At 44.9% G+C, this 20,263-nt stretch overlaps 1 protein-coding gene across 1 annotated transcript in view; it reads right to left on the bottom strand.

Moving 5' to 3' along the window:
• colec12 (collectin sub-family member 12) overlaps positions 1–20,263 on the bottom strand; it is a 191,252-nt gene that overhangs the window by 33,920 nt on the left and 137,069 nt on the right. The window contains exon 4 of the mRNA XM_078216080.1: positions 12,283–12,381. Coding sequence (XP_078072206.1) covers positions 12,283–12,381 — 99 coding nt within the window. The remainder of the gene's footprint in view (positions 1–12,282; positions 12,382–20,263) is intronic.

Genomic DNA, 20,263 nt, shown 5'->3' with positions numbered 1-20,263 from the left:
GGAGGGATACAAAAGAGTGGTCTAGTTTGGACCAGGGAGCGGCGCGGGCTAATTGTTCCTTGTTTCTCGTTTCAAGGCTTCATTCTATGATCATCTTGCTGGTGCCAGTACAGAGCGAGACTGCGGATAGTTGGGAACCTGTCTCGGGGGCAGGGAATTCATATGGTGTTCGTGGAAGTGGAAATGACTAGGGTTGGGAAGCATTTTCCGATCAGGGCCATTGTGATCTCCTGGACTCGTTTCGATCGCCTCAGGGGGTCGGAGAGGAATTTCCCAGATTTTTTTTTTTTCCCCATATTGGCCCTGGGGTTTTTCACTCTGGGTTTTCGCCTCTCCCTGGAGATCACATGGTCTGGAATGGGGGGGTGGGGGTGAGTTAATAGGTTGTAATGAACAAAGCATCGTAGCTGTGAGGGACAGCTCGGTGGATAGGATATTGGTATGTAGATAGGCTGGAAAATTGGGCGGGGATCCTGGATTCAGGATTCAATCCTGGACCGGGGAGCGGCGCGGGCTTGGAGGGCCGAAGGGCCTGTTCCTGTGCTGTATTGTTCTTTGTTTGTTCTTTGTTCTCAACGACAGTAAATGTAACTTGTAAGACTGTCGGTCCCTTTCTTAGTGATCGCCACTTTATTTTTTGCTTTCAACCTTCCGTGCGACTTTTTTGTTGTGTTTTTGACAAACTGCATATTTCTCAGGAACTTGGGGATCAACTCCTTTCAGGGGTTCAATCCTAACGACTTGGGCTTTCTGATCCCTGTCCTGTGCCACTTGCTAGACTGATTGTGGTTGGTGCGACTCTTGGTTCGGCCATGACAGGATTTCTGCTTCTATTACTTTCTCAGAATGATGTTGCATTCTCCACTCTACTGTGTCAAGCGGTGATGGTTACATCATCCACTCGACATTTCTGGCTGAAGATAACTGTGAATGCTTCAGCCTTATCTTTTGCACTGTTGAGCTGGGTTCCCCCATCATTGGGAATGGGATATCTGTGGAGCCTCTTCCACCTGTTGTTTAATTGTCCACCACCATTCACGGTTGGACATGGCAGGACAGCAGAGTTCAGATCTAATCATTAGCTGTGAAATTGCTTAGCTCTGTCTATCGCTTGCTGCTATGCTGTTTGGTATGTAAGTTGTCATGTGTTGTAGCTTCACCAGGTGGACATCCCATATTTACGTATGCCTGGTGCTGCTCTTGGCATGCCGAGCTGCACACTTCATTGAATCTTCATTTCCCCTGGCTTGGTGTTAAAGATAAGGTGGGGGATATGCTAGGCCATGAGGTTGCAGATTGTGGTTGAGTACAATACTGCGGCTGCTGATAGCCCATGGCGCTTCATGGATGCCTATCTTGAATTGTTAGATCTGTTTGAAATCTATCCTATTTAGCACAGTGGTAGTGCCACACAACATGATGGAGAATATCCTCAATGTGAAGATGGGACTTCATCAGCACGAGAACCATGCAGTGGTCACTCCTACCGATACTATCATGGACAGATGCATCTGCTACAGGCAGGGTTGATGAGGATGAGATCAAGTATGGGCGGCACGGTAGCACAGTGGTTAGCACTGCTGCCTCACAGCGCCAGGGACCCGGGTTTGAGACCGGGCTTGGGTCGCTGTCTGTGTGGAGTTTGCACATTCTCCCCTTGTCTGCGTGGGTTTCCTCCCACAGTCCAAAGTTTTATGGGTTAGGTGGATTAGCCCTTTGTGTCAGGGTGACTAGCTAGGCTATATGCATGGGTTATGAGCATAGGGACTCGATGGGCCGAATGGCCTCCTTCTGCACTGTAGGATTCTATGATGCCATGAAGTATGATTTTCCATCTTGTTGGTTCCCTCACCACCTGCCACAGACCCAGGGTAGCAGCTGTGTCCTTTAGGACTCACCCAGTTCAGTCAGCCGTGCTGCTGCCAAGCCACTCTTGATGATGGACATTGAAGTGCCCCACCCAGAGTACATCCTGTACCCTTGTAACCCTCAGTGCTTCTTCCAAGTGGTGTCCAACATGGAGGAGTACTGAGTCCTCAGCTGATGAAGGGGGGACTGTACATGGCAATCAGCAGGAGTTTTCCATGCTCATGTTTGATCTGATGCCATGGGACTTCATGGCATTCGGAGTTGATGTTGTGAACTCCCAGGGCAAATCCCTCCTGATGTGTGGTACAGGACATACCTAAGGATGGTGGTGTCTGGGACATTAGCTGTAAGGTATGATTCCATGAATATGGCAATGCAGGCACTCGCCCCCTGGATGTCTGTAATGAGCACTTTGTAGTGTTGACAGGGCTAAGTTCGCCATTGCTGCTTCCAATGCCTAGGTTGATGCCAAGTGGCCCATCCGGTTTCATTCTTTTGAGATCTTTTAGCAGTTTGATAGAACTGAGTGGCTTGTTAAACCATTTCAGACAGCATTTAAGAGTCAACCTCATTGCTGTGGGTCTGGAGTTACATGCAGAATAATAGAATCCCTACAGTACAGGAGGCCATTCGGCCCATCGAGTCTGTACCGACCACAATCCCACCCTGGCCCTATTTTCGTAATCCCACACATTTACCCTGCTAATCCCCCTGACACTCGGGTCAATTTAGCATGGTCAATCAACCTAACCCGCACATCTTTTGAGTGTGGGAGGAAATTGGCAGACATGGGGAGAAAGTGCAAACTCCGCACAGACAATGACCCGAGGCCGGAATTGAACCTGGGTCCCAGTCACTGTGAGGTAGCAGTGCTATCCACTGTGTCACTGTGCTGCCTAGGCAATGTAAGCCAGACCAGGTAAGGTTGGCAGACTTCCTCCCCTAAAGGGCATTATGAACCAAATAGGTTTTGCAATAATCAACAATGATTTCATGGTCATCATTAGACAAATGGTCATACTGAGCAAGTTCCATAATTTGTGTTTATGGGAGGTAGTGGCCCAGTGATATTATCACTGGACTAGTGATCCAGTGACCAAGGATAATGCTCTGGGGACCCGCATTTGAATCTCATCATGGCAGAACTTCAAATCTGTAATTACAAGTTTAATGATTGTTTTCCAAAATAATAATTTTAGGGCAGCAGTCATTTGGTCTGAGACAAAACCAGAAAACGCTGGAAAATCTCAGCAGGTCTGATAGCATCTGTGAAGAGAGAATAGAGACAATGTTTTGAGTCAGGACTACCCTTCATCAGATCTAAAAGAGAATATTTCCCATGAAACGGAACCCCATCAATACCAGAAATCTGTCTGTAACTGTGATCTGTGCACAATCCAGTAAGTTGAATGCAAACAGACTCTAGGGGTGAATTTTCCCGTTTTGCCCACCACGGGAATGGTAGCAGGCGAGGGGCAGACCATGGTCCGTTGACCTCAGGCAGGAATTTTCGGTTTTGGGGCCAGCGTAGCTGGAAAATCCCATCCTAGGATTACTAGGTCAACTTCTGTCAATCTCTTATACAATTTATCATAGTCCATAGTTTATAAAATGATGAAGGGGATAGATAGAGTGAACGTTCAAAGACTATTTCCTCGGGTGGATGGAGCTATTACAAGGGGGCATAACTATAGGGTTCATGGTGGGAGATATAGGAAGGATATCAGAGGTAGGTTCTTTACGCAGAGAGTGGTTGGGGTGTGGAATGGACTGCCCGCAGTGATAGTGGAGTCAGACACTTTAGGAACATTTAAGCGGTTATTGGATAGGCACATGGAGCACACCAGGATGATAGGTAGTGGGATAGCTTGATCTTGGTTTCTGATAAAGCTCGGCACAACATCGTGGGCCGAAGGGCCTGTTCTGTGCTGTACTGTTCTATGTTTTATAATGTACTCTTCCATGGTACCATTGCTCATCTTCTTAAATTTATCAAATGTTGATCATGTTTCATAGGGTTCTAAAAGATCATCTTGTTCATAAATCCTATCCATAAATTGCTATAGATGATCTGATCTGTCATCAGTATCCAAGTCACCGACACACAGCTCCAAAAATATTTTACCTCTAATCTTACTTTTCCCTGATCTGAAGATGCCGGTGTTGGACTGGGTTGGATAAGATGACAGGTCACATGACACCAGTTATAGTGAAGACTCACCTGATGAAGGAGCAGCGCTCCGAAAGCTTGTGATTTCAAAGAAACCTGTTGGACTATAACCTGGAGTCATATGACCTCTCATCTTCCTTTTCCCTGGCAGTGATAAAACCAAAGTCATACCTTGCATTTCTCTTGGATAGCTAGGTAACTCTAGTTCACATCCACCTAATTTTTCCACTGTTCATATGGTTCAGATTCCAAAAACAAAATGGTGGATAATCAAAGTCTGAGAATTTGCATCGGGCTTCAGCCGTTATGTTCTGTGGGGAGCGGTACATTTGTCAGAACAGACGTGATGTGCGGGTTAGGCGGATTGGCCATGATAAATTGCCCCTTAGTGTCAGGGAGATTAGCAGAGTAAATATGTGGGGTTATGGGGATAGGCCTGGGTGGGATTGTGGTCGGTGCAGACTGGATGGGGTGAATGGCCTCCTTCTGCACTGTAGGGATTCTATGATCCTAGACAGAGAGAGAGAGACTTCCAACTTTCACAGATCGGTATTAACCCTCTGCTACCATGTTAATCCAGTGAACATGCATCTGGCGAAGGAAGAGGCTGGAGCCAGTGTGTCTTCAATGTAGGTTCATTCACAAAACTCAGTATAAGTGTAGACTACTTTTCCCTTCCACATAGTTCCCCTCACATAGGTGGGAACTGGTTCTTAAAAATGCGCCTTAACCTCTTCCCAGTTAGTATCAGCTGCTCTTAATCTCAGCTGGAGCGATCGTCACAGAATCCGCAACATTAACAGCAAAGATGGGTGCTATTGGTCTGGATTTTCAGACTGCATGGAGGGTTGAAAATGGTGGGCAGGACCCCAATCAGGAAGTCCCACCCCATTCTCAGTATTGCCCAGATTGAGAGCTGTGTGGAAGGGGGTGTGGTGCAAATCACACATGCGGCCGCTATAAATCCGGACCATTTAAACAGATAGGGCTGAACTGGAAGTTGCGATTTTCACCCTCAAAACTCCCAGAACTTGGAAGTGTGTTACGCAACTTAGTGCTGGAGACGTGAGCAGATTTGATGGATACAAGCAAAGGATTCTAAGCTTTATAAAAAGCTGTATGAAGCAATAGCTGCAAAGCTGAACTTCCCGGAGATAGGGCCTGGTGTTTGCCCCCGGGGTGTGTGTGAGTGTGTGTGATTTGTGAAAGATCAACGGCTCCTCCTGCTCATCGCTCCTTCCTTCGTCAGCCAAGTTGATGACAATACTGGCTGCCAGTCTCACTGGGTTAGGAATGTGTGGGCCACAAAGAAAGGAAGTTTGCTAAGATGGGTGTAGCACTTCATACAGGAGCCATATAGAGGAAAGGGGGCAGCAGCAGCAAATCGCTACAGCCAAGTTACCCGGGCATGAGGGGCAGAGACCCCAGACAAACAAGCAAGAAGGAGGATGTTGAGTTATTACCCTGAACGAAGTGTGTACAGGAACAGGCTCTACTTCCTGGGCATGAAAGAGAGGCAATATAGGTGAAGGCTTAGGATGTCCCAGGATATGGTAAGAGAGATCTAGACCATGTTGGAGGCAGATACCTTGCCTTAAACAAGCACAAGCCCTTCCAATTGTAGTCAAAGTCACCGTGGCCCTTAGCCTTTAGATAGCTGGGTCCTATCCCTCTCAATATCTTCCCATTTACTTTTCGTATTCCCTTGCTTTGTTTGCCCTCCCCAAATACATTACCTCACACTCTTCTGGATTGAATTCCATTTACCATTTCTCTATCCACTCGACCAAGCCATTGATATTGTTCTGGAGTTGATAGCTTTCCTCTTCACTAGAAACTACACAGCCAATTTTTGTGTCATCTGCAAATTTCCCACTCATACCTCCCATATTCAAGTCTAAATCATTAATAAATACAACATGCAGCAAAGGCCCCAATACTGAGCTCTGTGGAACACCACAGGAAACCAGAATACTGCACTGTAATACTCATCTGCAAGAGTATCGAATAGGGGTGACCTGACGCAACTTACACAATATGGGACAGTGAAGGGGTATACACACGCAGGATCCAGAACCCAGTGAAGAAGACCATTCCTCGCAGGAAAAGGGGGGGGGGGGGAAGGAGGAGGATGAGCCATTTACCTCTGACAATGAAGGCTGAGGAAGATGATGAGGAATGGGACAAAGGTGGAAATGTTGAGAGGCTTTGTGCCTGGCACCATGGTCAACATGGAAGGTCTAATACAGAATGTTCCTTAGAGCCAACAATGAGGATACAGCTGCACTCTCAGAAAAAAATGGCTCTCAAGCCATTGATATGTAAGTGCCCTTGAGACAATAGCCTGTAACTCCTGAGCTCAGGGGCATTGTAACTGGGGAGTACCCCAAAGATGCACTGGGTGACCTGCTGCGGAGGTCCCCATATAAGGATTGCACAGCAATTGTCTGGGAAGTTCAAACTTCCGTTGAGCAATTGCCCAGCAGTGGGAATCATCCAAAAGTACAATATAAATCACAAGTTTTGGATAGTTTTGACTGACTTACAGCAATAGTTACCCAGAAAAATAAGAAACTAAATAACTTCTGGATAACAATAGCATTGAGCACCCCTGACCCCACCCCTAGTTTCCCCCCCCACCCTGCAACCCTCCTCCCCCTTGGATGCCCCAACTTCTGCTGACCTCCCACACTAACTCCTTCATTCCCCCGTCTATCCCTGACACCCCCCCAGGGGACTCCCCCACATTCCCAGCTTCCATAGAACACCCTAAGTACACTCCCCATTCCCCCACTGACCACTTGGTCCTTCTACTGCCCATCCAGCTACCACATGATGCGCCAACTACCTGACCCTCCCAACTGACGACCTGACCCTCAGTGACCCCTCACTGACATGCTCCCCAACTGACCATGACCCCTCCCAACCACCCGCGTCACTCCTCCAAATTGATCACCTGACACCCCCCCCACTAACTATTCCCTCAAGAACACGGCCACCTCCCTCCACTAACTAACTCCCCCAACCACTTAACCCCCACCTTCCACAGACCACCTGACCCCTCCGCTCCCCGTGATCACTGCCCTTTTTACTGACCACCTGACCTCTCCACCACCTAAACCGCCCCTCCCACAAACCCCCACTGACCACTTGTCCCTCCTATGGACTACCTGACTCCCCCCCCCCACCCCCATCAATCACCCGAACTGCCCTCCCCACCACCACCCAACCCTAAACTCCCACTGAGCACCCGTTACCATTGGCCAGAAACTGAGTTGGTCCAACCAAATAAATCCTGTAGCTACAAGAGCAGGTCAGAGGCAGGAATGCTGCAGTGAGTAGTTCATCTCCGGACTCCCCAAAGCCTGCAAGGTACAAGTCGGGTGTTTTCTGGCGTATTCTCCACTTGGCTAGATGCGTGCAGCTCCAACAACATCGAAGGAGCTTGGCACAATCCAGGGCAGAGCTTCTCTGCTTGTTTGGCACCCATTCACCATGTGTAACATTCATTCCCTGCACCACAGTGTACCATTTGCAGGTTGCTGTGCTGCAACTCATGCCTTTGACAGTTCCTCCTAATTCCGCAGCCTGTACCGACAGAAAGGACAAGGGCAGCTGATGCATGGCGACATCACCACCTGCAAGTACCCCTCTAGGCCACATGCCGTGGAGACTTGGAAGGAAAAGGCTGTTGTTGGGTTAAAGTCCTGGAGCTCCCTATACACTGTGGGTGCTTTTTCACTTTTTAGATGGGGGGATTCTGACTTAGAAGTGTTCAGTCATAATCCCAAGCACATACGTCAACACTCTGATCCTGTGGTTCCTCTCATACTGAGCAGGATTACTATTGCAACAACACAATCATCAGGAGGGTAAACCAGCCTGCCTCATGTGGGTCTAATACCAGCTCATGTTCCCTATTAATGGGTAAACAATCAAATGCTTGGTGAATTCTGCTTCACAATGATAGGACGAGCCAACATCGAAAGATCAAAAATAAAAAGTCACTATGGATGCTTGACTCTCACAAGCCAGTTAAATGAAAAAACGTGCAGGGCTACAGGGAAATGGCCAGGGAGTGGCACCATGGTGTCTGGCCCCTTTAAGGGGCGATTAGCTGATAGGATCACATGACCCAGAAAACCAATTAGTGGTCCAGAGTGGAGGCTCACCCTGGCAAGTGTGGGTTTTGTCTGGGATCGATCTTGGATGCTGACTGGCAGCTATTAAGCTGCAAGACTCTGTAAGATAATTGTAAATTATGTTGTAAATAAATGTTAGTTGTTTCATACCCAGCTGATGAGCCAAAATTATTGCACTGGCGACGAGGATAAAACGGAAGACATGTGGTCCCAAGACTGTGAATACAGAACCCTCTGAGGTCGAAATCAGGTCACAAAACAGAAGTGTGATGCAGGAATAATGCCTCTATTCGGTCAATTAGATCCCTTTGATCCCACCATTGAGGATTGGACGTAGTACGTAGAACATCTGGATTATTATCTTATGAACAATAGAATTGAGGAGATGGGGAAGAAGGCAGCAATCCTTTTAAGTGCATGTGGGACCAAGGTCTCTAGTTTAATGCACAGCCTTATGTCCCGGAATGCACCTGATTCAAGTTAATTCACAGAGATGGTAGATCTGGAGAAGGCACACTGTCACCCAAAGCCCTCAGTCATCCTGCAGCATTTTAAGTTTAATTGTACAAGGAGAGCTCCAGGAGATACCATTGCAATCTACACTACAAAGCTAAGGCAAATTGAAGAGCACTGCGACTTTGGGATTACCCTGAACAATATGCTGAGAGACCGCTTAGTTAGTGGAGTCATGAAGACATCCAGAGAAAGCTGTTGGCGGAGATGTTTATCAATTTTAAAAAGGCACTGGAGATAGCATGAGTGATGGAGAGAAAACTATGATGGCTCTAAACTTCTTGGATATGTTGACAGTTTCGACGCAGCAATTCAAGTATTGGACCAACAGAGACCCGCTTTTATCCAAAGTGAAGCACAGAAAATTAATAGGATAGATCAACGAGCCAGTGTTTGAAGAGATTAAGCCATATTGTATTTGGAAAGACGAATTAAGTTTTGAAGAATGGAACATACTTTGGGGGGCGAGATTAATTGTCCCTGTTACCAGGAAGGTGTGTCAGAAATGTCAATGCTCGTCAGGAGTTACATTTGGTGGCCTGGCATAGATGCTGATATTGAGAGGTTGGTGAAACACTGCGATCAGTGCCAGTTGCTACAGAAGTTGCCTGCTACATCCCTTTGCACCCTTGGGAATGGCCTGATCAGCCATGGGTACATGTCCACTTTGATTAAGGGGGAGGCCATTTTTGGGCACGATGTTTTTGCAATTGATCGATGCCCATTTGAAGTGAATGGAAGTGTTTGAAGTGAAATCTATGGCTTTGCAAGGCACTATTGAGAAATTGCATCAATGTTTTGCATCCCATGTGATACTTGAAGTTACCGTGTTAGATAATGGAATGGCCTTCATGAGTGCAGAATTTCACTTCCAGAAATGGTATAAAGCACATCAGGACTGTCCCGTACCACCCAACATCCAATGGTCTGGCTGAACAAGCAGTCCAAACTTTCAAGACAAGTCTTAAAAAGCAAATCAGGTACGACTCTGGAAACATATGTTCAGGGGACAGTCAATGATCATCAAGCATCAGATCAGGCCCAAGATGGGGTGCAGTGCCTTATCTTGTCAGCTTGGACCTTGTTTGTCTCTCTTGTGGGGACCATGAATTGGATTCAGTTTGAATTTGGATTTTGGAGCAAGAAAGAAATGGATTTGGGTTTGCACGGTCCATACTGAACGTTGGCTTTGTAACTTTAAGGATGAAGTAAAATTTTTTTTAAAAAACACGTGTTCAGCTGGCATATTTAAGGGAGGGTATTAGCTGGAAGGGCAAGGTTAAGAAAGGCAGCGTGGTGTGTTTATTGCCTCACAATCTGCCTACTTTGTATAATTTCAGCACATACTCCCTATGCCTGCACTAACATGGCCGTTCAGAGCAGGTCATGCTGGAAGCTGGTATGTGCTGAGTGGATGCCATTTTGGTTTCAAAATGACACCAGTGATGCCAGAACTACTTGTGCTCCAAAGCCCAATTTTGTGGCCATATTGTAAGTATATAGTTAATATATTAAAAGTATTGTGTACTTCATAGCTGTTACACTTATTGTGTCACAGTATTATCATGTACGGTTTCAGGATTTTCTCAGTTTTTCATCAGAACATCTAAATAATAGCTAATACGCAAGACAAATGGTACAGATGCACTTCAGAGAAAGCTAGCTAAGCATATGTGGGGGAAAGGAATAGAGGGTTATATTGCTAGAGCTAGATGAGGAAGGATGGGAGGACTGGGGCATACATGCTGGGGTGGACTGGATTTTGGTAATTTTGCAGCCTCTCAACAGTAGGTGGCACCATTGTGCATGTAACTGATCTCCCAGCTAGATCCTCGCATGCACATCCAAACCCCATAATTCCCCTGCTCCTCTAGTTACTTTCACCCTGCCACTATTTTCTCCTTCTCCCTGACAGTCCCGCTCCCATCTGCCACAAACTCCTCCTCTTCATTGATCCCATCCGAGCCACTGGCCAACACTGGTGCTGACCTGCATCTTTCCTTCTCAGCCTCCAACCCACTTCCCAGCAGCTGCCACATCTTAGACCCAGATGACACAATTATCTTTCTTTGTGCATCCAGGTCTGAACCTTACTTTTCTTTTCCAACTTATCACAAGGCTGCTACCTCCACCCAGCTCCTTTTTGAAACTTCAACCCTCACTTTGAACCCGATTCTGAAGTCAACCTGCCCCTTTAGCACGGTTTGCCTACTTTCCGTCCCCATTTCTCTTCTTGACCAGTGCCACAGCCGAGGTCCACACATTGGCCAGCACTGTATTTTTAAAACTTCTTCCTGACCCCAATCCACAACTTTCTTTGTGTCCTCCACCCCTGCTCATCTCCATCGCCAATTCCAGCACTAAATTGTGAACCACAATTTACTTTGAAAATTCTTATAGTGCTATCATCCAGTGCATAGATGTTTTAGAATAAAACTGCAGCTTATTGAAGGGAATGGAGAAACCTCCAAATCTGGTGCCCTCTTTCAGCCACTCCCTGATTCCACCAGGTCCCTCTCTCTCACTCTGTATTCTGTAACCTTAATTACCATTCCTGCCCCTTTCCCCAATGAATGGGTTCTAGTGCAACTGCCCCTCAACAGCAACCCACTTCTGCTTCGAAATCCCCTTCAAAGCCTCAACTGCTGTTGAGGGGCAGCTGCACTCTCCAGAGACACCTTTACTCTCACCATTTCCCAAGACAGAAAAATGGTTATTGAGTGAGATGCACTCTGATGAACTGCCTGGCCCCTTCTTCAGACTGTTAGTCATCCATGCAATGATACACTGGGCCACAGCTTCTTGCTTGAAATGTAGGTCTTTTTGGTGGTGCTTTTCATTGGCTGATGATATACTGCGGTCAATACTTGGCTTCTCGCACACAAAATGTTTCCTTCAGATGGTGTGTTTACCATAGCACCAACATGCATTTGATCAGTTTGTATAAAGAAATGCCAGCGTTCATGCATTTGGGAGTGTCAAACTGAAAGAATAATCTCATACCCTCTTTCCTCGGGACTGTGATTTCTTGCCTACATTATGGCAGTAAATCCTGGCTTTTCTAGTACTCATTAGCAAAAAGGACTGTCACCTATTAAAATTAACGGCTCCTAACTTTAATATAAGGTTTTTAATGTTACCATGGGCTCTGGAACAGCCATTCTTCCACAACAATCTCTCACTTTTGATCACTCTCCCAAGAAAAGGCCAAATAATATCATAACTATGCCACCTAAGCATACTCTGGGTGGATGGTTAAAACAGAAACCACTCTGGATGTCCATTATTTTGTTGTGAAGCAGATTTTTCACCTTTAGAAGTGCTTGCATCCAATATTAACATAAGAATGTTTCATAATCTCTCTCTTTTCATTGAGGTATAAATACAGTTCTTTTAATATCACCTCTGCTCAAAATAAAGCAGGTAAGGACAAGTCATATGTTACACATTTAATGTGTGCATGTTAATAGCGCCAAGAGTAACTGCTAGACTTCACTTAATTTTGACACAGGAATATCATTCACCACAGCTGGTTAAATGTTCAATTTAATTTTCTTCCTGGCATATGAAAAATGTTGTAAAGTTTACCTAATTTCTTCAGGTCAGTCTCGACTGCAGTTAGTTTTTCTGTGTAGCTTTTCTGTGATGTTTCCATTCCTTCAGTCACAGTGTCCATTCTCTGTACAACTGGAATAATCAAGGGAGACAGAATGAGCAAATGTGTCAAATGCACCATATAATGCACATTATCACCCTCATCAGATGTCTTTGTATCTTGTTTATTCCATCTCTTACTCAGCTCCTTGTCTTAAGAATCACTACCAACCAAAGGAATGAACAGCTCATTTTTTCTCTGTGACTTCCAAAACCAGCGTTTTTTTGTCACCACATTAACAGGAAACACATCATCAGCAACATCTGAGAAACGTAATCCACTAGTCGTAATATCTGAAAATACCTGGGCCTGAAAACTATGGAACTAGTTACCTTCTTTCTTTCTGTGATAATCTACAGGTTTCTAAAATCGAAGTTTGATATTATCTAATCAGTATTCCTTGATTTATCTTGACTTCTCTCCTACTCTTTTCAATCCTAGTGGCTGCCTTAACTACACTTTGGCGCTCAATTTTATCTGTGTTTCTCAGTTACAGAGACTTGAAAGACTTACAAGTTGACAGGTGTGATTTATCAGCGCCATGATGTTTTCCAGTGAAGTTTTGGCAATGGAGCGGGAGCAGTTCCAAGGAAATTACTAGTCAAACATTCAAAGGAAAAGTATTTGATTCCTTTTGGACAGAGAAAATTATAAAAATAAGCTTTAGAGAAGAAATATTTCTTCCCTTTCAGGTTAGACGCAATGTTGTTCCAGTCGCTTCTGGAGCTCATAAAAGCTCATGTTTTCCCGTTGCTTAATGTTGCTTGACGAAAACCCTCTTGGTTTACCTCAGCATCTTTTACCATCGATGTGGCCTTTAATCAGCCTTTTGTATATATTGTCATGCCTTATTAGATGGCCAAAATAATTCAAATTTTGGCTCTTAATGTTTCTATCATGCTTCTTCTCGATTTCATTCTCCCAAGGACATTTTCATTATTTACACTTTCTTTTCAAGACATTTCTTCTTCCTGCCCACACTTCAAAGGCTTTGAGTCTTTTCATCAGTTGGTTGCCCACGGTCCAGATTTTACAGCCATAGAGGAGTGTACATGAGGCATAATTGCCGGAATTTTACCGGCACGCCTGCCCTGGAATCAGGGCAGGTGAAGCTCGCAGAACGGAATTCTCCGTTGGCTTCGGGCGGGTGAGGTGGTAAAACTCAGCAAATATTTGAGCAAATATTTTCTTGTACACCTGCTTACTCTTTTTGTTATTTGAATCAAATTAATTTAGTTGAAAACGCCTCTTGCTATTTAAATTTTTCTGGTAACTTCACTCACATTCAGCACCTGATTGGATTCAGGTACACAAATTTATCCACTTTTTCTACATTAGTTCCATCAATTGAGGATGCCACTTTTGGTTTAGTAGGCTTCTTACTAATGACCATTATTTTGGTTTTCTTAACTTTGATTTTCTTCCTAAATTCTTTCCCAGCATTCTTCCTGTGTCTGTGTGGGTTTCCTTCGGGTGCTCCAGTTTCCACCCACAGTCCAAAGATGTGTAGGTTAGATGGATTAGCCATGGTAAATGTGTGGGGTTACTGCGATAGGGTGGGGGGAAAGGGCCTGGATAAGGTACTCTGTCAGAGAGAGTAGTTGGTGCGGACTCAATGGGCCAAATCTCCCCCTTCTGCACTGTAGGGATTCTATGATTAACTTCATTGAGTTGTAATTACTCTTTAGTCTCAGCCATCAAAACTGTGTTGGTCTGTGTATCTAAGGTTGCTTATGATTCTACAACCAATACTTATCACTCCAAGGTATTCAATTCTTCTAAATAAAACTTCACCATAGAGATTAAATAAGCATGGCAATAATACACAACTCCGACATTCTCCTCTGTTTGATTGGTAATTCATCTGACATTGTCTTTTTCCTTCTTAAGGAAGCTCTTTGGTTCCAGTATAAATTTCTTACTCGTCTTAGATCCTTCCCATTAATTTCTATGGGGCAGTTGAGGCTGTTGAAAATAATGGGCAAATTGCTCATGTTAATATACAGATATCAGTCAGAGAACACTGTGGGGTAACTTGGACAGAATATAAATGACATTTAGGGGAATGGCAGAAAGGTTAATCCGATACCATAGGGAATGCCATAGATTCAATGGGTGAAAGTGGTGAGTCTTGTGATGCAAAATTCAGATATAGAGTATAAAGGTGACGGTGCAGTTTAAAGGTGACCAAGAGGGAGAATGTTGGAGTGACTATTAACTGCTCCCTTAAGATTTAAGTGATGTGTCAGGTTGCTGCAGCCAAAGCTGTATTGGTTGTACTGTTCTGTATTAATCTGAGGCCGACTGTAGAGTTACATAGGTTGCTGAGACTTCACCTGAGGGACTGTGTAACATTTTGCTCCCTCATCAAAACTAGGATATTGTGACTCTGGAAAAGGTGCAAAGAAAGGTAATGAAGGTGGTTTGGCTGAAGTGCACCAAGCAATGGAGATAGATCATCCCTCCCACAGCGGGCTTTGCCGTGGCAGAGGTGGCTTTCCATTGGCCACTGGCAGGCTTTTCCAGTCCCACTGAAATCCATGCCATTTTACATGGCTTGCCCATCCCACCACTGGGGAACCCACCCCAAAGTGGGGGTGGGGTTGCCTTCAGTAGGACCCGAAGATCCTGCTGGCAGAAGGGTGAGTAAATCCAACCTTTTGTGTTTTTGGTTTGGAATTGCTGAAGAAATGCAGGCTTAGGGTGGACGTAATTCAGATCTTCAAAGCTCTGCAGGGCATCAATCGCGTACAAGTGGATAGATTGTTTGAGATGACGGGGCCAAAAATTTAAAGTGACAAAACAGGCGGTGAGGTTGGGCGATTGAAAGTTTTTATTTTTGTCAGAGAATGTTCAATTGTGGAATAGAATTCTGGAGATGGTGTTGAGAATTGTCTTCTTGCAATTTGTCTTTGGAAAACTATAGCATTGCAGCAAAAGGAGGAAAACATCTTGGGTAACAACCAACGACTCGGACCTCCTTGGGCCTGACTAATTGGTTGCGACATGGACAGGAATTTTTAACAGATTTCCTGCAATGAGTAAGGATCCTTGAGGGGGGCGTAGGAAGGGTGGGGATTTGGCAATGGGTCCTAGGATAAATGAAGCATGTGTATGAGCCTGATGGTGATTCTCATCCAAAGTACATTCAGTGTGGTAATTAAAAACGATGCTGTAAGCTCAGTAGGGAGTCGGTTAGCTCAGTTGGCCAGTGTGTGTATTCGATTAGCACCAACCAACATAGGATTCAATTCTTGTCACCGTCAATTTGGGGCCTGCCTCCTTGGCCTACTCATAGTTTTAAAACAAACTTGGCATTTTGCTGTGGTTCAGCTAAAGTCACCAAGAACCTGCCTTCAGGCAGAGAACTGAAGAAGTAAATTCAATATGGGGATAATTCTGAGGAAGATGATTTAATTGCCTAAAACACAAGCAAAGCAAAGACTTAAGACTGGATGAATGAGTTATATTGTAAAAATAGTTTGCTGTGGCCAATGTTATTAGTGCTTTGTTTTCTCACTCAGTTGAATTTCTATTTTACAATGATTATTTATACTTCCCCACCCCAAGTATAAATGGGTGAATTACAGATTTTATTTTATTTAAATTACATAGTTCTGACTTTGGTTCTTATTAAACAGCTACAAATGCAGTGAGTGGCTGAAATGCAATTGAAATTAGTGATATTATCTTTGAATTTCATTGTGCGGGATATCATATAACTGAAATATGTTTTCTTCTGACAAGCTGACGCATGTGTTTCTTGCATGCCACAGATTATTACATTACTATATTACTTGACCACCTGTGCTTCAGACCCAGCTATTCAGTCTTATTTATTTACTTTTCCTCTCAAACATATCGGGAAGCCACAGGGTTCATAACAACAGCACCGGGTCCATTGCAGCTCTATTCCAGCAAATCATTTCTTTTTTTCTCTCCAAAAAGCCTGGCTCTCACAAGAATATTTTTTCCTACTGTGTGGCAGAACTCTGGAGATGCCAACAATCCTGCCAAAAAAAAACATGAAGGAGAGCTGACAAGTGGTCCAGAACTAACAGTCTGTGTGCTGGAAGATTGCTATTCCTGTAAGAGCTCACACATTTGGCATTTCTCTAATACAAAATGAAATACAGATGTTAGATGTCCTCATCCAGGTGTCCTCATCTGGTGACAAGGGAAATGTTTCAAAACTGTCATGTGATTTTCCTGTTTTGCGGTAGTTGCATCGAGTACTGGAACGTTCCATTCATTGTTACAGAGGAGAGAATTGAAAGCATTGACACTCCTGACTTGCATTTTCAGCAGCGTCCAAAAGATTGAAAGTGTTATAAAGTTAGTCTGATTTAAAAGAAAGCTTTTGCCAGACCTGCGGGCTGTGATCTAATGTTCCAGTCCAGTGCTGACAGAGGGGGATTCTGGGAGCAACAACATCTTACAACGTACAGAGAGTTCCATTCTGAATTTAAGATAAATAGTGTTGATTTCCTCCCTGTTCCTGCAGCATTTTGTTTGAACATAGCTGACATGAGCTCCATCGAGCCTGGCTCTTTGATATCTCGGGTCAGCTGATTTAAGTAGACTGGGTGGGAGCCCAGGCAGGATTACAGCTTCCAAATTGGTGCCCTTTCCAAATCAGAGCTGAGAGGTGGTGAGGCCTTTCAAAGCAACATAACTCTGAGCTAGAGCTATAGTCTGGTAGTGGCACCACAAAAACAGCTTTATTGCCTCTACCTCTACCATGCTGATAAGCTGCATCAAAGGTTAAGGAAAATATACTTGCCTGAGGACCCTGAGAGCTGCTGGTTGTCCCCTATTCAAACCTCTGATATAAATACACAGATCTTCAACAGTTTTCCAGGTTGCTCTTGCTTTAAAGCAACCACCTACAAAACCCCTGCAAAATCCTGTATGAGGCATTACAACATCACCCATGCATGGCACATAAATACTCTCACCTGTTTCAGATGGGAGTTTCCTATTTCCATCTATTTGTCTCCAGGAAATATGTGCCACGTGCAAACAGGGTGAGGGCCTGGTCAGAGAGGTATTCAGGCTACGAAAATCAGAAGTAACAGGAAGAATTTCATTCTAGGTGTAAGATAGTTGAGTTTTCAGAAGGCCTTCAATAATGTCCCTCATAGACTCCTGATTAAGGTCAGAGAATGTGAAGTCAGTGGACAGGTAGCAGAATGGATAGAAAGCGGGCTACAAAACAGAAAGCAGAAAGCAGAGGTTAATGGTAGCTACTAAAATTGAATGAGCCAAAACTTCTTCCAATTAAAAATTGCAATGCTAATAGTTAATATGTGTTGCTGGGACCACTGTTATTTATTGTGCACACAAACTATTTGGAATTGGAAATCACAATCATAGTTTCAAAATTTAAGGATGGCATCAAACTGGGAGGTATAGTTAAAACTGAGGAAAACTGTAGCAAAATACAGGATGCCATTAATAAATGGCAGATGGGTGTTGGTAACTGGTAATTAATTTAAATATGGGTAAGTATATGGTGATCTATTTGAAAGGTAAAGGTCTAAATGGGTGTAGAGGAGTAGAGAGATCTAGAGGTACAGACACACAAATCACTAGAACTAAAGACACAGCTTAATAAGACAATTTCAAAAAGCAAATAAAACACTGAGGTTAATTTCCAAAGAGATATAACTAAAAAGTAAAGAGGTTATTGGTTAGGCCACATTTGGAGTAAAATAGTTCTGGGCTGGAATTCTCTGGCCATTCACGCCAGTGGGATTCGCTGGTCCCGCTGCAGTGAACAGAGATTTGGCTGAGTGCCAAATTCTCCGTCCTCACTTCCAGCAGCAGTGGGGCATCAAAGATCAGAGAATTCCATCCCTGGCCTCCATGTAGAAAGGATATAGAGCCACTGGTAAAGGTGCAAAGTAAATTTAAAAGGATGGCACCAGAACTATGAGGTTATAGCTATCAAAATAGATTGAATAGACTGGGCTCTTTCCTCTAGAAAAGAGGAGACTGAGAGGTGACCTGATAGAGATCTTTAAAATTATGGAAGAATTTGATAGATAGAGTAGGGGTAGAGAAAACACTTCAACTCGTAGGGGGGCAGACCAAGGCCTGAACATTTGTAGAGCGGTTCCGGGTAAGAGATCCCGATTCCAGAAATCACACCCTTGAACCTGGTATCAAAGAACAAAGAACAAAGAACAATACAGCACAGGAACAGGCCCTTCGGCCCCCCAAGCCCGCGCCGCTCCCCGGTCCAGGATTGAATCCTGAATCCAGGATCCCCGCCCAATTTTCCAGCCTATCTACATACCAATATCCTATCCACCGAGCTGTCCCTCACAGCTACGATGCTTTGTTCATTACAACCTATTAACTTACCCCCACCCCCCCATTCCAGACCATGTGATCTCCAGGGAGAGGCGAAAACCCAGAGTGAAAAACCCCAGGGCCAATATGGGGAAAAAAAATCTGGGAAATTCCTCTCCGACCCCCTGAGGCGATCGAAACGAGTCCAGGAGATCACAATGGCCCCGATCGGAAAATGCTTCCCAACCCTAGTCATTTCCACTTCCACGAACACCATATGAATTCCCTGCCCCCGAGACAGGTTCCCAACTATCCGCAGTCTCACTCTGTACTGGCACCAGCAAGATGATCATAGAATGAAGCCTTGAAACGAGAAACCAGGAACAATTAGCCCGCGCCGCTCCCTGGTCCAAACTAGACCACTCTTTTGTATCCCTCCATTCCCACTCCGTTCATATAGCTGTCTAGATAAGTCTTAAACGTTCCCAGTGTGTCCGCCTCCACCACCTTGCCTGGCAACACATTCCAGGCCCCCACGACCCTCTGTGTGAAATATGTCCTTCTGATATCTGTGTTAAACCTCCCCCCCTTCACCTTGAACCTATGACCCCTCGTGAACGTCACCACCGACCCGGGGAAAAGCTTCCCACCGTTCACCCTATCTATGCCTTTCATAATTTTATACACTGCCTTTCATAATTTTATACACCATGGAACCCGATACCCACCATTTCTATTCCAGAGGGGGTACATAGAACATAGAACATAGAAAGCCACAGCACAAACAGGCCCTTCGGCCCACAAGTTGCGCTGATCATATCCCTACCTCTAGGCCTATCTATAGCCCTCAATCCCATTAAATCCCATGTACTCATCGAGAAGTCTCTTAAAAGACCCCAACGAGTTTGCCTCCACCACCACCGACGTCAGCCGATTCCACTCACCCACCACCCTCTGAGTGAAAAACTTACCCCTGACATCTCCTCTGTACCTACCCCCCAGCACCTTAAACCTGTGTCCTCTCGTAGCAACCATTTCAGCCCTTGGAAATAGCCTCTGAGAGTCTACCCTATCCAGACCTCTCAACATCTTGTAAACCTCTATCAGGTCACCTCTCATCCTTCGTCTCTCCAGGGAGAAGAGACCAAGCTCCCTCAACCTATCCTCATAAGGCATGCCCCCCAATCCAGGCAACATCCTTGTAAATCTCCTCTGCACCCTTTCAATGGCTTCAACATCTTTCCTGTAATGAGGTGACCAGAACTGCGCGCAGTACTCCAAGTGGGGTCTAACCAGGGTCCTATAAAGCTGCAGCATTATCTCCCGACACCTAAACTCAATCCCTCGATTAATGAAGGCTAGTACGCCGTACGCCTTCTTGACCGCATCCTCCACCTGCGAGGCCGATTTAAGAGTCCTATGGACCCGGACCCCAAGGTCCTTCTGATCCTCTACACTGCTAAGAATGGTACCCTTCATATTATACTGCTGCTTCATCCCATTGGATCTGCCAAAATGGATCACTACACACTTATCCGGGTTGAAGTCCATCTGCCACTTCTCCGCCCAGTCTTGCATTCTATCTATGTCTCGCTGCAACTTCTGACATCCCTCCAA

This window comes from Mustelus asterias, chromosome 7, assembly GCF_964213995.1.
Source record: "Mustelus asterias chromosome 7, sMusAst1.hap1.1, whole genome shotgun sequence".
NCBI lineage: Eukaryota > Metazoa > Chordata > Chondrichthyes > Carcharhiniformes > Triakidae > Mustelus > Mustelus asterias.
This window is presented reverse-complemented; position numbering and strand designations above follow the sequence as displayed.